Source organism: Monopterus albus, unplaced genomic scaffold, assembly GCF_001952655.1.
Source record: "Monopterus albus unplaced genomic scaffold, M_albus_1.0 scaffold186.1, whole genome shotgun sequence".
Classification (NCBI taxonomy): Eukaryota; Metazoa; Chordata; class Actinopteri; order Synbranchiformes; family Synbranchidae; genus Monopterus; species Monopterus albus.
The window spans coordinates 1936356-1954045 of record NW_018128066.1 but is presented as its reverse complement, the minus strand read 5'-3'; the positions used below and the strand labels follow the sequence as shown (position 1 = coordinate 1954045).

General features: G+C 41.3%; 1 protein-coding gene across 1 annotated transcript in view; it reads right to left on the bottom strand.

Moving 5' to 3' along the window:
• Positions 1-17690, bottom strand: part of LOC109969918 (myocyte-specific enhancer factor 2A-like) — a 47627-nt gene that overhangs the window by 14510 nt on the left and 15427 nt on the right. The window contains 3 exon segments of the mRNA XM_020617148.1: positions 8848-8876; positions 8879-9008; positions 12425-12605. Coding sequence (XP_020472804.1) covers positions 8848-8876; positions 8879-9008; positions 12425-12478 — 213 coding nt within the window. The 5' untranslated portion in view covers positions 12479-12605.

The window sequence follows — 17690 nt, the reverse complement described above, 5'->3', positions numbered from 1 at the left end:
GACCCCCTCCCTGATGCACCCCCGACTCGAACTTAGAGCGCTGCCCCTTAACCACTAGCCTACACGGAACGGCTGCTGGAGAATAGCAGTACTGTATAGAAAATGCTGCTTTGAGGAAGGAAGAACATGAACTTCAAATTGGTTGAGGTTTCCTGTAGAGATATGAATGTATCCTCGGCCATAACTACACACTATGGGAAAGAGGAGACACATGCTGCAGCATTGTACACACATGGGAAATTAGGATGTGGAACTGAAACTTCTGACAATGAGTTAGTCAGAATTGATTAGATTTATGTAGAACCTCAAATCACAGCTGTTTCAATAAGAGTTGAAATCATCTTTGATCATATACGCATGAAGACTCTTTCTTTACATCAATATCATGTTTATGACTTGATTATTTTTTTAAGTCCTAGAAACTTTGGAAGAAGAAGAAGCTTTATTTCATTGTAACATGTACAACAAAATTTTGTTTGGAGCCGAGGGCCCCGGGCCACTGCGTGCATACGCGCCACCATCACAGGCAACTGGGGGTTCAGTGTCTTACCCAAGGACACTTTGACATGTGGACTGCAGGCACCGAGATTCGAACTTTTAACCTTCCGGTTGGGAGACCACTGCTCTACTCACCGCACCACTGTCACCCCTTTTATACTACATTTGGTAAGTGACACTTGCTCAAACGACACAAGGCACATTACATGCTCATTAAATTGTGAGTTGTTCAGTGTTAAGTTCTTTCTGTGCTTTTATCATTATAAGCAACACTTTTCACACAGTTATCCATTGTTGATATAAAAATGTGGATTAAGTCCAAAACAGCAGAGTAGCATTAAAAAGAAACAATTGAAATACAATGTGATGGCACAATCCATATTTAAATTCACATCGAATGCATCATAATAAAAGAAAATATAATATATAATTTCCACTGTAAAAATATATATGACAAAATAGACAGGTGGTTCAGGTGGTTTAGAAAGATTAAGATTAAGAAAACTGGTTTAGTGCATGGATGGATGAAATGACTGATGTTAATTTACAGCACCTGGACTGGTGTAGAAGAGTCAGTGTATTTAAAAAAAAAAAAAAACACCATACACATTAGCGTCATGTGAGCATGGATGATGATGACATTAGCTTCTCTGGTATCCATTATGTCATCTCTGCTCCTCATTACATTGCATGTCATATCATGAAAACGACAAAAGTGAGAGACCAACACACCAGCCAGCTGACTCTATGTCTACCAAGTCCTGTTCATTCTCAGAGAATAGTACCAGTAGTTATTAGAAGCCTTAAACACACACTTGCTAGTCTCTTTTCACCATAGGCCTAATATTCCACTTTAACAACTGGCAACCACTTAAGAAGTCAATGCACGTTCAATTCAATGGTTGTTCCACACTCTCATAAGCATCAAGCAGTCCATGCATGCAGTGTTTGGCTTGTTCAGTATAATTTATGTCTGTCATGTGAAAATAAACTCAGGGCCTAGAAAGAGCCTTGAATTGATATAGCAAACTTGTACCAGAAAAAATGCAATCATAACGTTCAGGTGAAGGTACGTATATGGAAGCCCTCGTAAATACCATGTAAATGTTACAATAAGCACCTCCAGAGCAAAATGTTGCATTCCAGCACTGATAAACAGTGTGTAAAGACCCAGCAATGATTATTAATGAGAGAAAAAGTGAGACAAAAAATGTCCTATGGAAAGTTTTCAATTGCTCAGCATCAGGAGTTTGTTATTGTTTAATCATTGTCTGATTCAGGTATGAACTCTGACCTTAAAACCAAATGTGAAGGGTTTTTTTTTTTTTAGGTTTTTGTTACCAATCATGTGATCACTCCAGTTTCTTTAAATGTTTCACACCATACCCAGGAGGCTTTACAGCTTACCTCTAAATATAGAGGAGTACCATCTCCTATGAAAAAGTTATTTTCTTTAAGGGATTGGGTGGCATGAGGGTAAAGAAGGACACAGTAGACCCACACAGGGGTCCATTGCTAATTTACAATATTTAAATATCAATTGCAGTTTTCTCTACTTCTGTCAGTATCATGTTTACTTTTCCTTCTCTCCTTTGTCTCATTTTCATTAACAAATAACTGTAAACAACTTGTAAATAACATCTAGCTATATGGGGCTCCACAGTTGCTGGTTCAGACAACTACATGGTGTTTGGGCACTATCTTAAAGTGTCTGTTTGTGGATCTGAGAGTTTGTGTCTCCTTATCATCTCAAATGTCAAAATCGAGTTTAGTGGCATCTGGATCACTGTCACCATGAGCAAGTAGCTGCAACACTAAGCATCTTAACATGTGAGGGTGATGTCTTGTTGCTGTTGGGGCTACATCAAAGCTAAAACAAGGTCTCCTCTTCCCCCGGAGCGAGGCTTTTCCAGTCAGGTGATTGCTGTGTAGGCAAAGAATAGTTTTAAAATGTGATTCAACACATCTCAGGTGAAGATAACCTCAGCTCACACACATTCAAAAGCCAGTCCTCAGACAGTTTCCTCAGATTATGTTTTTATGAGGCATACAGTACTATCATACTGAACCTAACCAAATCAACCACAGTGCCAGGTTTCAGTGTATTGCAGTTTTCACTTTCTGTTATGGTTCTCATTCATCTCTGGGCTCTGCAGTCTGAAATGACTGCATTGCATACCTTGGATGGCGGATGTTGTTGAAACTCAGTTCTGCTGCACACAAACCTGTGTCATTATTATGACAAGGGTAATCTGTCAGTGAGATTGGCTGGCCAGTTAGAACTTTGTAGTTGTTTTAGCTGGCAGACCATCATAATAAGATAAAGTCTTCCTGGCAGTTTCATTTCAGGAGGATGTTATACTTTTATCTCGTCTATATGGATAGCACACTGAAGCCTTAAAAACCTGTTAAGTTGTTAGTCAAGTTGAAATTTAAGGACACTTTTGCTAAGAAATCAGTATCTATAAACACATCTAATGACAACAGACAGTGGTGATAACAGTAATTGAACTGGTGCAATGCTTCAGAATATTACTTTAATTTTAATATTGTCAACTGTTGCTTAGTGCCATCTGTTTTATGAGCACACCCTATGTTATTTCATGAGTCTACATTGATCTGAGTTGTGACTCAAACTTTTGCTTGTTGCTGTGAGCTTTGACAGTCCTCTGCCATCACCACACATGGACCCACAAAAGAGAGACAGCTGGCACTAGTTAAACTGTACTTTCAAATACTCTGGGGCAAACACAATGAGTGTGCAAAAGCAGCAGATGACTCAAATGTTAACATGAATGAAAAGTAACATCTGGTGGAATTCAGTGCAAACAACAGTAAGCTAGGTTAAGCTTCCACTTTTGAAAAGTATGCTAGTTAGCCTAGCTTGTTCATTTTGTATTTTGAGCAGAATTAACAGCATGATGACTTCCACATAATCAATGTTAGTGAGCGACAAATAGCTTAAAGGAACGGCTTCATATATTTTTTTGTTTGTTTTTTGCTAGATGACAGAAGACTGTACTTCTGTTAGATTTTACCCAAGTTCTTTTATTGAAAGCGTGAAAAGTGAAGACAGGAGAGGCCTGTTTAAAATCAACAGAAAGTTTACTCAAAGTCTGGGCACAGGTGAAGTCTTACAGTACTGGGGTCAGAGAGACAGAGCTCCCACAGGAAATCTGTTCTCTGAGCCCTGAGGTACATGTTTTAATTGCATTTATCTCCTTGGGCTAGGCCCGCCCTGGACAGAGGTACAACATTCCACACTTCGTAATCCTATTGTCCATTTGGTGTGAGCAGGTCAACCCCTGCCTGCGTCTGCTTGCTGAAATGTGATCTAAACCAGGTGTGTGTGTGTTTCTCAGGCGGCAGCTTGATCAATGGACACTGAACAATGGGTGGTCTGGGCTGCAGGCCCCCCTGTGTGTGTGTGATGCTAATAAGTATGCTAAACGGGCCGGGTGGTCATCTCAAGTTGTAGCCCCCCTGTCTCTGCAGGACACCCCATAACAAAGCAGAACTTGGAATATGCTAAGCGGGTCTAGGTGAAGGTGCAAAACAGGCCAACAGGTCTTTGTTAAAATGTAAAATAGGCTGTCTGGTTACCTGAAGGTACAGACATCCCGTCTCTACAGAATTTGCAGCATGCAGTTCCAAAGTTTCACTCAGTAAAATACAGCAGTCATCAATACAGTTTTAATATGTATAAGCAAGAAAAATAAAGGTATGAAAAGTAACAAAGAAAATGAAGAACTGAAAAGTGACTAAAGGAAACTAAAGTAAGGAAAAGGAACTAAAGCTTATAAAGTAACAAGTAATAAAGAATCAAATCTTACACTTCTCTCATATCTGTACAGTAAATATGAAGCCACAGGCAGTTAGCTTAAGACTGGAAACGGGTAGCTTGGCTCTGTACAAAGCCATATACCAGTAAGTTACCATCTGTGATCACTGAAGTTTTAAGACCAATAAAAAAAACTTATTAAAATAATCCCAACAGTAACTAACTGACTTGAATGACTTTCATGGAATGTAATGTTTTGCACGTTCAGCTTTTAGTTGATTTTATTGATTGTGAACTTGTTTTTATTGAGATTTTTGTACATGTGTTAAATGTTGTGTTATATGTTATGTTTTGTTGTGTGTGGACCCCAGAAAGAGTAGCTGTTACCCTGGTGACAGCCAATGGGGATCTGAAGAATAAGGAATAAAGGGAACAAAATCTGCCTTCTGGCACCTGTAAAGCTCAAAAAACATTACATCCCGTTGGATTAGTCTGTGAAAAACCCTATGTGTAAAAATGACACAGTATTAGCTACTGTAGGAGTTACGTATGTGCTGGTCTGTTTCTTGGCTGGTACCATACAAACATAAGAATGATTTTAATCTTCTCACTTGACCTAAAGTGAATAAACTCATTTCCCCTAATGTTAAACTATCCTTTTCCTTAAAAACTAACCAGTGTTATGTGGAGCTGTTGAAAAAAATTTAAAAATGGCCGATATCAACATTTTCAAACAATATGACATTTCTCAGGTGAGAGGGGAGAAACACCCTGACAGCTGAATTAACACAACTAAACAGCTGAGAGAGGACGTCTCCTAGGAACTTTGCCTCTCAGATGCCAGTCAGCCAGGTCCACAGGAGACATTACTCTATCTTCATTTGAAAATGTAAAAAGAGCCACAGCACCAGTATCACTATTGGATTCACATTTCACATTCACATAAATATGGATATGGTAGTGCTGATGTGCAGACTGTCCATGTGTAACAAAGAAATGTGTGTACTGTTTGTGTGACAATCATCTGCAAACATCATTTTCCATCATACAATGGCAATGAATCCAAAGAGGCTTTCTGCTGTTCCCTCCTGACCTGTCTGTTGCAGCTTGGAGTATAACTTTACACATAGTCAAATTTCACGCTTAAATTTTGCAAATGGAGTGACCGATATGTAAAAGAGCAACCTCTGAGTTTCCAGGCCTTGTTTTAACCAGCTGTTTGCATGACATTGAGGGAAAAAGCAAATAAGGGCTCAATGCAGGCAAATTAAGACTGGCTAATGGCTTAGTATGCTGTCACAGGTGTCTGCTTGTGGTTTACAGCAGAAGAATACACAGGACTATGCTATTTAGAATAATTATGGGCAATAACAATGATGCATATGAATGACTTCTACCACTATTATCACTACATCTAAAAGGATAAATTCAGCATTTCACAGTTGTGGTCCTTACTGTTTCATCACCATGGTCCTGTTCAGCCCAAAGCCTGTGTTCACTTCAAGTTTTACTTTTATTTTTATGTCAGCCTTGTAATGATCTAATTCCGCCTTGAGAAACAATGTTTATTTTAACTGGGAACATTAAGATTCTGTGATTCATTAAGAGAGAGGACTCTGAGTGAGGAAATAGATCAGCTGGAAACTGTGTGTGAACTTTCATGAAACAGAGTGCTAAAGCTTCTCTTTTTTTACAGGAAGGGGGAAGAAGTATTTTGAAATTAAACACAGTTTAGGAAGTTTAGCTTCCTTTACACATTTGACAGCTTCCATTTGGTACAGCACAACTGTGTGTGTGTGAAAAGTACAGTGGATGGGAGCAGTCAATTCAGGCTCCCAGCAAAGGCAAACACACATTAGAAGCTTAAATAAACAGCTAGAACATGAGTCACAAAGACCCTTCAGGGGCGTGTGCTCAGCCCATTGCTCTTCACACTGCTGACCCACGACTGTGTGCCAACCTACAGCACCAACCACATTGTCAAGTTTGCGGATGACACGACTGTAGTTGGTCTCATTACCAACAATGATGAGGCCAACTACGATAGTGAGGTGTACCAACTGGTTCAGTGGTGTAAGGACAACAACCTCTTCTTCAATGTGGGGAAGACTAAAAAGATTGTTGTGGACTTCAGGAGAAAACGTCTAAAGCATCCACCACTGACCATCGACAGTGCTGTAGTGGAGAGAGTTAGCAGCTGTTGCTCAGGAGGTAGAGCTCAGCTTCCTAACCGGAGGATTAGCGGTTCGATTCCCGGCTTGTCCAGTCAACATGTCGAAGTGTCCTTGAGCAAGACACTGAACCCCCAGTTGCTCCCGTTGATGTCACCGGTGTGTGAATGCGCGAGTGCTTGGGAGTGTGAATGGGTGATGGCCGAATAATGTGAAAGCGCTTTGAGTGTGCTGTAAAAAGCATAGAAAGGCGCTATACAAGTATAAGACCATTTCCAAGTTCCTGGGGGTGCACAATTCTGAGGACCTCTCCTAGACCAACAATGTCAGTCACACCCTTGTATGAGGTCATTTAAGCAAATTCGTCTGCTGAGCAGCATGAAACTATCATCTTCCATATCTTATGCTCTGTTGAATAAACACACATTAACCCCAAACTGCTGAATTGGAGCCTCAGAGCACCAGGGTAAGTTAACCGGGAAACGTGGACTGGATATAACTGACTCATCGTCATGGTCTTGGGAGATGACGCCGGACAGTTTGCCTGCTATAGTGCCAGTCAGCTAGTTACAGCTAAGTTAGTCACACGTTTAATCGTTTTTATTATAGCCTTTCCTTTATAGTCAGTGTGCTATCATCAAGGTCCCAATGTACACCTTTGTCAATCGTGACGATAACAGCACTGTTTATGCTGAAGTTTCCAAAATCCTCCTCTCAACTGGACAGTGGAGGAGGCTGAAAAGAGACAATCCCAGGTTCAACTTAATGCTTGGTGAACGGAACAGACTGCCCTTTGGACGTCTAGGTAAATTATGTCCCTCCCTTATCTCCAATCTCCTATTATTGTTTACACTACTGTCACTGACTGTACTCGGTTTTGAGTCACAGCTTATTGGCTGCACCGTTCAGACTTATTCTAATTACGTTAATCCAGTTTTTATTCTATTTTATTTTTATTCTACTTTAGTTTCTAAATGTTATGGCACCCAATAGTAGGAGAGAGAAACAGTATTTCAATTTTCTGTATGTCCTGCACATATGGTGAATTGACAATAAAATCCTTGAACCTTATTCATTTGATTCTTTAATTCATATTAGGATTTAATTTTCCAAAGGGGTTCAACCAGTGTCGATAGACTTTTGAGGTCCTATTAATCTGTCTAAGTCAGCATAGTCAGATGAATCCCCTGCCTAAGTCGCTACAGGGCCAGTACGACATAGATAAATTCTGATGCAACAGTATACCTGGCATGATGACCGAAAAACAGAGTCTCATGAACTGGCTCTCCAGTGTATATTCTATTGCTCCAAATTTAAAAGAAGACAGCAAGAGCTAGGCAAGTTCTGCCAAGTCTTTCGACATTACACTTTCTAGGATTTCATGTCTCTAAAACAAAGATGCAGTTCTTAATCCTTTAGATGGATGCTAACCAAGTCAAAGCTTTCAGAACCAACACTGAGGGATTTTCAACCACGATTAGAAAAACAGGATTTGAAAATAAATCCTCAATGTTTTACCGTTTCAAGATTGCTCTCTCTCCTCTCTTTCTCTCTTCTTTTTGTTTCTCCAAATTTTTTTATTCCCTCTCTCTCACTTTTTTCCTCCTCTTTTTCCTTTATTATGTTGCTTCTTTCTACTTTTCCTTCTCTGTATTTAATCTCTATTAACTCTGCCCATGGAAAGAAACTGAAAACATCTAGGGTCACCTACTGTATCTATTCCCCAGACATGAATGTACTTTATAATTATCAAATGACAAAAAATATTAACTAGTATATCCATCTATCTATCTACTATCTATACAGCTTATCCTGAAGAGGGTCGCGGGGGGCTGGAGCCAGTCACAGGTGAGAGGCAGGGTACACCCTGGACAGGTCACCAGTCTAACACAGGGCTGACAGTTAAAGACAGACAACAACAGTCACTCTTAGGGGCAATTCTGAGTCACCAATCAACCTAAGCTGCATGTTTTTATACTGTGGGAGGAAGTCGAAGTACCCGGAGACAACCCATGCAGGCATAGGGAGAACATGTCAAACCCAGAACCTTCTTGCTGTGAGGGAACAGTGCTAACCACTGCGCCGCCATACTGCCCTCAAATATTATATTACTTATATTAAATATTACTTACCACAATTTCACAAGTGTTATTGCAAAATAGTTTGTTGGATGTGATGTATATTTGCATTTGGGTGAGTAGCTGGAACTCACAACACTATTCACACTGCAACAGGTTAATAGGTTTCAATAGTACACCCACATTTTCTTCTAAAAACACAGACTGTATATTAATTAGACTGTACTCAGTACCACCTGACAAGGTCCGGTCAAAGCCCTCCAATCACACTAACACTATGACGTCAGCTGGAGACTACCAATAGATTTCTACCACTCACCTCTACAATGTCAGAGTTGGTTCTGCTTCCATGTCAGTGCTGGCATACTGAAACAGCTTGTTGGAGCTGTTGAAGATGATGAGGGCGATTTCACAGTCACACAGAACACTCAGCTCAAAGGCCTTCTTCATCAGACCAAACTTTCTCTTCATGAAAGTCACCTAGAAAGGCAACAATCGTGGGTCAGTCTAATTTGTCCCATGATGCCAGTGGATACAACAAACAAACAGTGTACTTGTTAAACTGTAGTTTAACAATTCATTGTATTTTTTAAAGCATGAAAGCTTTCGAAATAAAAACAAAATCAAATAAAAAGATTTTCAAAGCTTTTTCAACTTTAAAATGTTCTAGAGGTGTAAAGTCTCCCAGAATGGAGCGGTGACTTTCTAAACTCCTCTTCACAGATCAGTTCAGAATCTGCTGTTCGTGTCTGCTGGTGGATTAAAAATGACCTTCCCCTTTAGGTTATGATATGCAAATATCCATATCTGTTGGCAGAAGAGAAGGTAACCCAATGTGCTTTCCACTGTACCGAAAACCTGAGTTATGTGGTGTGATTGTCAAAATGTGCAGTAATAGTAAATAATAGCACACATTTGATTTGACATTTATGTTTCATTTCAGGCATTTAGCTGTTGCTCTTACTCAGAACAACTCATAAGGAGCTAGGGACACAAGATCAGCTGACACGAAGTCACAGAGTCAGTTGCTGTCAGAACATCACAGTGGTGAGAGATAAGAGAAAATGTTCAAAAGGTGTCTCTGTCATGCAGGCTGAGAGTATGACAATGGAGGAGGTACAGAAAGAATGGGTGAGGTCATGAAACTCCCCTAAGAGGGTGGCAACAACTTGGAAATGCTCTTCCACCGACTAAGTGGATGGGAAATGTAGGTGGGGAAAGCAACTGAGTAATGTTTCCCATCCCTTAGTGATTACTATGAAGGTGACAGTAAAACATATAAAACTAAAAATCATTCCAAGCAAAACATGTTATATTGTACTGTGATATCTAAAACAACATTGTTCAAAGCTCCACACTCTACCATAAAGCTATTAATGCACTGTTTGAAGTGGACCATTTACAGCTCACATTAAACCCACACATGACCCACAGGTCACACATCGATCAGACTCTCATCCCTTTTTTTTGGTGTGTAGCAAGCTCCCTGCACTGAGTCAACCATGTTCTTCTAGGGTTGACTTCCTCCATCACAGCATTGGGGCTCCTGACTCATATCATATCTTTCTTTGACTTGCACACCTTCTTACATCACCAAGAGTTCTAGCAATGTTGAGTATGATGCGTTTTTTGTGTGTCCCTTCCCTGCCTACTCCATGTCCTTACATTCTCTATGTTCACAGCTCTGTAGCTTAGAATTCTAAGCATTCACAATTCTTCGACCAGTTTTGCAGTGGCGACTGGTAGTTTAGGTACTTGCTCAACAGTAACAGTAGTTGTGGAAGAGGAGAGGCTTACTTATTCAATATGTCGACAACATGAAACAAATACTAATAGGGACTAAAACTGCCCAGGAAAAGAATCCACTTCTCTAAAAACTGACACATGGAACCAGGGCACAGTAAATATATGATCTGTCCACAGTTGATTGACAAAAAAACTGTTTTTCCAGTTTCTGTATCTCTAAAGGTTTGAGTTAGTTCTGTGTCAAAAGCTGCATTTCACTGAAAGGAAGTCTAAATTATCCTACAAACATAACTTGGAAGAGGGACTAGGAAAACCAGGAACCTACTAATCATACAGGCAATTTTCTGCAGTGGGGTTTCAGGCAAGCATGTGTGCATTTCACACTGATATTTATGCAGAGACAGATAACTGTTTAGTAGAAAACTACCACTCCTCTCCTGTATTTTTCTGCTCTTCCTGCTCTTACATGCTCCTGAAATGAACAAACAAATTACTCAATGTCTCCTCATGATTACTGCTTATTCACTGATCACAAGCATATTTCCTCAAATCTATAACTTCTGAGAAATGACACTTCCTTTATTGTGGGCCTCACTGGAAGTCAGATACTATAACTGATATGTGCATAGTGTAAAGCGAGGGCTATGTAAGCCAGCATATGTCAGTTGCTGGGTTAAATGTGTGTACACTTGTTGTTAAAAAGTTATTTAGTCTCCTGATTGGTCAAAAGAGAATGTTTAACCGCTGACCCACTGGAGGTGATATGTCAAGTGCCTTCAGTGCAGATTAATTGGTTTTCAAAAGGTATGAGGGACAAAGTGTCCTCAGCCTCGGCACTGGAGTCACTGTACCATCAGATGTTCCAGCTGGGGAGAATCAGATGGTCAAACAAGTTCACATTCAATCTAAACATTTGCACCAATGCCAGAAACATATTAAGCACTGTAGCGCTCACTGAATAAATGTTGAATCTCCTTACAGTTACTACTTTAGGTGTTTTTCACTGAGTCCAAGAGAAGTTAATGTTTATTAGCAGAGAATTTTACTGTTTGTTTCCTCTTAAAATAGAACTGTATTCATTATTTCTTGAGAATTGACTTGAAAATCAGTTTCTATGATAAGAAGTACCTTGTTCCTTTGTAACTGTAGGTGTACCACTGGTGCATCTTTTGACTTCAGTAAAGCCTTTACTACAGTACATATTCTGAATAAGACACGAACACAAGTGAACTTCCCAAAATAGAGTACAAGCACCTAAATAACTACAGCAGACTCCAGCAACAGTGCACACCCAACAGCCAACGCAATGTCTATCTAAAAACACTCTGGCCAGGACAACCAAACATCAAATATAAACATCATCACAGATATTTATTTTCCAACCACATCCCTATTTCCAGAGCCTGTGCCTTCCTTCCAGACAGGCTGGTATTTGTTGTGCTGTTGGGGGTGATATATATAGAGGAGACAGACAGAGAGGGAAAACCAGTGGGCAGTAGTGTAGCTGTGGAAGCAGATGGTGAGGAGAGAAGGCCACTGTGTGTCCTTAGCTCTGACCCACCCTGCTAATGACAGGGTGCTGTCCGGACCCAGCTAACCCCAAATTACTGCCCTCGGCACCAGCTGTGACCGCTGCACTCTCAGGAGTAAAACGGCTTACAGGAATCGTTCTTCTTCGGTTTGACAACACAGGGGATCCACAGAAGGCTCCTTGAAAATGTGCCTGAACCTGTCAATAGGTTCACTGCCATTTAATAGTGATCTTTCTAGAGTAAACTTTATACTGTAGTGCTATTTCCTTAGGCTCTCATAATAAATGCAGTGAATCTATAGTTTTAGAGTGGACTCTTAGAGGTGTCCAACAACAAATCAGATATCATGAAAATGAAACATAACAACCAGAAAATAACAAAACTGTGGCAGAAAAATACAGTATTTTTGTATGGATGCATGTTGTGATGCAGGAGACAGGAACTGTTTGACTGAGTACAGTCAGGGATAAGGAACTTACACTGTACAGTAGCTTATCTGTACAATAAGTCTTTATAAGCTCAGAGCTTTGATCAGAGGTTTTTGTGCAGAAAACAGTCAATGCATAAATATAAGATGAAATATACAGTAAGGAGACAGAAGAAGACTACGACACTGACCTGTCGGTTCCTCTCATCCCGAATGCGGCTGATCTGGATCTTCTTCCTCCCCATTGTCCAAACAACTTCCACAAACAGCTGAGGAAGAATATCAGTGGGCTCCAGGTGGTTCAATTAGAAATCCTTAACACAAAGTCTCACTGTTAACTCTGGTACTCCAGTAGCAGTTTGGTATGGTTTGCTGGAAAAGACCGAGACAGAGACAGAGTCAGAGTCAACTTTATCCCAGTGTTATTCAACAGCCACATCAAGCAGAGTGCTGCAAACCATTAGAATCAGCATAAGCTTCTAAATATTTGCACAAATCTGTAGTGCATATTCATAGAAGCTTAGATTCCTTGCACCTAGGTTTCCAGATGGAGGATGTTTACAAGACAGGAGCCCATTCAATAAAGAACATCTACAGTATGCACCTCGATGCAGACACAAACATTGATTTCCCCAGCTATTTCAAAAGGCTATGTACCAAAGTTTACAGTGCTACAGACTATAATCTGTGTGTGCTTGGTTGCCACTAATGGGTCATTCTTGCAATGCATCTTCAGGCTTTCCTTTCATTCTTTATTTGTCATTTGTCTCAGCAATTGTAAATTCCCACTGCTGAGGATGAGGACAGCAGCTGCTTCTTCACCTGACAGCAAAGAGCATCACTCGGAGGACACAAAGCCCACCAAGGTCAACTGGCCACCAAGCAAGACTTGCTAGCAAGGCTATGATACCTCACAGGCTTCCCATCCATAAACACTGCCAACTGTGTTTGTTGGATTCCTGCCAGAGTGGAGAGGAGTGTTTTCCCCTTTTGTCTCAGAAGACTTTTGTTCTGAAGTGTAAACTGTTACTGAATGCACGACAAACATACCAAGAAGGACATAAGAGCACATTGTATCTCCTTCATCGCACACCTTGTCTGGCTGGCTCCAAACTCTCTTCCACAGCAATAAGTCTTCATGTGCACTAACATAAGACCTGCAGTCTTGAGTGAATTCGCCTCTGCTTTCTCCCACAGGAGTGCCCACCTGCTTTGCTGCGTCTCTCCCCAGCCTCAGTGTTTCTGAGCCCTGCCTCTCCCAGGACTCCTAAATTGTTTCCTAACCTCATCTGATCTGGGAGGAGGCAGAGAGTGAGGCGAACCTAGGCTTTGTCCTTAACCCTCCCTGGATTACTGCAACATGAGCAACCCAGAGCTGAGCCTCCGAAAACCCCTACTGCAGACTCAGTTCACAGGGTTTGGACTTGGGACAAGTGCATCTGTCAAGCACCAGTGGAGATTTATTGGTGACTTTTATCAATTTAAATTACCTCTATATTTGATAAATGATAATACAACTGAGTGCTGGTCATTCAAATGCAGATAAAGAATAAATAAAATTATTAGAAAATCCCATGTTGATTTAACATGTATTTAAAGCCTAGTTGCTATTTCCTATAGTGTTCTTTAGACTGCTGTGGTCTTGTTTTAGTGCTTCCCATTGAATATACACAATCACCTCATACTTTGCTTTTATTGTTGTTTTATTTTGTTTACTTCTTGAACATTTGAAAGCTAAACCGTATGCAATGGTGTTTGGTTTGCACAAGGCTGTATGCTGCCACTCCAGCTCACCACCAACCCAGATCCTGGATGAACTTGGCAAGTCAGGACAGGCTACACCTACATATTTGGGATTTAAGGGTCACTAGCCTTTATCAGTCTTTACAATCTGGATGATTTGATGGCAAGACACAAATATTTAGAAAAGAAAATAACAATCTTTTCCACCTCTTTGTCATGCTACTATTTCCAGGAGAAAACAGACAACATACTAAATTTCCACTGTTAGAAAAAACCCAGTTCTTTTGTTGGAAGTGCAAGAAGTGAAGACAGAAGAGGAATAAAATCAAGAAAAAATTTCATCAAAGTCTGGGCACAGGTAAGACAAACAGCGCTGGGATCAGAGAGACAGAGCTCCCACAGGCAATCCATTCTCTGAACCCCGAGGTATGTTTTCTGTTTACATTTATCTTTTCGGGCGGAGACTGCCCTGTACAGGGGTACAACATTTCACGCTTCGTTATCCTATTGGCCATTTGGCGTAAGCAGGTCAACCTCTGCCCACGCCTGCTTGCTGAAATGTAATCTAAACCAGATTTTCAGGCGGTAGCTAGCAATCTGAATACTGAACAATTGGTTGTCTGCGCTGCAGACCCCCTATCTGTGTAGGCTATAACAGGATAAAGCAGGACCTAGTGAGTGTGCTAAACGGGCCAGGTGGTCATCTCAGGTTGTAGGCCAGGTTGTAGAGACAGGGTCTCTGCAAGATACTACATGACAAAGTAGAACTTGGAATATGCTAAGCGGGCCTAGGTGAAGATGCAAAACGGGCCAACAGTCCTGTGTTAAAATATAAACTAGGCCATCTGGTTACTTGAAGGTACAGACATCATGTCTCCACAAAAGTTAGGGCATACAGTTCCAAAGTTTCAACTCAGTAGAATATGGCAGTCATCAATACAGTTTTAATATATATAAGCAAGGAAAAATAAAGGTATGAAAAGTAACTAAAGGAAAATAAAGTTATGAAAAGCAACTAAAGCTTATAAAGTAACTAGAGCCTATAAGATTCAAATCTTACACCACCATTTGTTCTAGAGTAATGGTTCAGTTGGATTGCTACTATATGTTTGAGAATCAGCTAAATCCTTGTACCAATGTAAATTCACTTTGCTCAGAAAGTCCTTGAAAAGCAGAGAGCGCTTTTTATCATATAATTACTGAGTTAATATGTTGACTATAATGTGGTGGTCTACTAAGAGACACTGGCTTTAGCAATAACCAATTTCAAACATTTTAAATCGCAACAGTCAAAGTGAATCTAAACTGTTTTCTCAATCAGGTTTCAACAGCTGAAACTGTAAATGACATGTATTAAATATTCACATTATAGATACATTTTTACTTTAGTTTATTTTTTATGCGGTAAAGAATATGTTAAATCTTTAGATGTGAAGAGCTGCAGTCTTTCACACATGCATAATGAGAGCCATTGTGCCAAATAGTCCAATTCCTTGTGTGATTCAGATTCTTTTAGTTTGGCCACAACTTTTATTAGAAAGTGACTGAAATCTTCACAGTTTGGTGATGTGGAGGTTGAACTTTCTAAGCACAATTGCAAGCGTGCCTTACTCGCTCCATGCATGTCCTTCCAGTGGCTCATTCACTTCCACTTTCACAACGATTAAAAGAAATATCTTCGCTTTAATTTAGCTGCTCAAGAACTAAAATAGCAACAGTTCACAAGTTATAACATAAGTAGAAGTGAATACTGACAAAAAAAAAAAAAAAAATAGACATGTTACAGACGTTCGCTAAGACGCCATGTGCTTCCAAAGTCCTTTCAGAGACCTGCTTAAAACAAACCAAGCCAGGGCATCGTGTGACTCTCTTAAAGCCACAGTACACCATTAAGAACATTACTGTACACTATAGAAATGACCATTATCCAAATCAGCAGCTGTGTTCTCCCATGCAGCTGTAGGGAATCATCCCCACTGTATTTAACCAGGGCTCTGGCGTCTACTCACCGCCACTTCGTTTTGCCACGCATACCGCTGCACTAGGCTATTGTACTACGCTAAACCTGTGCCTATTATTTCCAGCAGACTCTCGTCTCCTGTGTATCTCTGTGCTTCAGTTACCTGTACCTGGGTCCGTACTCACCTGCTTCCCCTCTGTTTTATGGATCTTTTCAGTCATTGGCCACCTGGACTCCATTCTGCTCTCCCACCTCGTCTCCTGCTCTGCTACCTTTGATTACTACTTCATCCTCGCCGATTCTGCAACCTCAGTATCTGGATTCTCTGCACATTTTGCTTGTTGTACTGTTCATTAAAGACTGAATGTGACTTCTGCTGATTTTGTCAGTGTTCTGCTCCTGGGATCCTCCCTGTCTGTGCTGTCTGGTGTAACAGTACCATAGTTGGACATGTGGATGTTATATTGCAAGATCAAATATTACTTTCAATATCAACATTTGGTGACTTTACAATTATATTCATTAACATTTTCCCATTATAAAAAAGGTAATTCAGGCATTATGCTTCTTCTACAACAGCACGTGGCGGTTGGGGACATTCTTGCCCTTATACTTGATCATTATTATAGCTAATCATTTATTTAATGTTCACACTGACAGTAAAAATCTTTGATTCTGTTATTATTGTAATGATGGTAAGAAATGCATACAGAATACATTTAATACAAATAAAATACAACCCCTTATGAAAAAATTACAATCAAGGTATGGCGCAACCAAAGCCCCACCCTAGAGCCAGGGCCTCTTCCCATGGGGCCCGGCCGGGCTTAGCCCAAGCGAGCGACATGGGCACATCCTCCCGTGGGCCCACCAACTGCAGGAGGATCCATAAGGGGCTGGTGCACAGTGGATCGGGCAGCGGTCGAAGGCAAGGGCCCCAACGACCCTATCTCTGGACACAGAGACTAGCCCTGGGGACATGGAATGTCATCTCGCTGGGGGGGAAGGAGCCCGAGCTTGTGTGCGAGGTTAAGAGGTACCGGCTAGAGATAGTCCGGCTCACCTCCACGGTTTCTCACTGTCGTTTGTGCCTATGGGCCGAATGGCAGTGCAGAGTACCCGGCCTTTTTGGAGTCTCTGGGAGGGGTGCTGGAAAGTGCTCCAACTGGGGACTCCGTCATTCTACTGGGGGACTTCAACGCTCACATGGGCAATGACAGTGACACCTGGAGGGGCGTGATCGGGAGGAATGGCCCCTCCGATCTGAACCCGAGCTGGCCGATGGCAGGGGAGGAAGCTGGACAGATTCGGCAGACCCAAACATACTGTGAAGGTCTGTTGGGAATATTTGGCAGAACCCCCTGTCCGGGAGATCCTTCAATCCCACCTCCCACCTTCGGCAGAGCTTCGACCAGATCCCAGGGAGACTGGAGACATTGAGTCCGAGTGGACCATGTTCTCCACCTCCATTGCCAATGCAGCCATTCAGAGCTGTGGCTGTAAGGTCTCCAGTGCCTGTCGTGGTGGCAATCCCCGAACCTGGTGGTGGACACCGGAGGTAAGAGATGCTGTCAAGCTGAAGGAGTCCTTTCAATCCCTGTATGAACTTTGGTCTTCTGAAGTTCTACAAACACAACACAATGATGGCTTTATGCCATGGAGAGGGACTATCGGTCGGCAAACCGCCCGGCACCTCAGGAAGGGGAAGGAGTGCCAAAACTCTGCCTACAGCCGGACGAGGAGTCGGCGGGGGT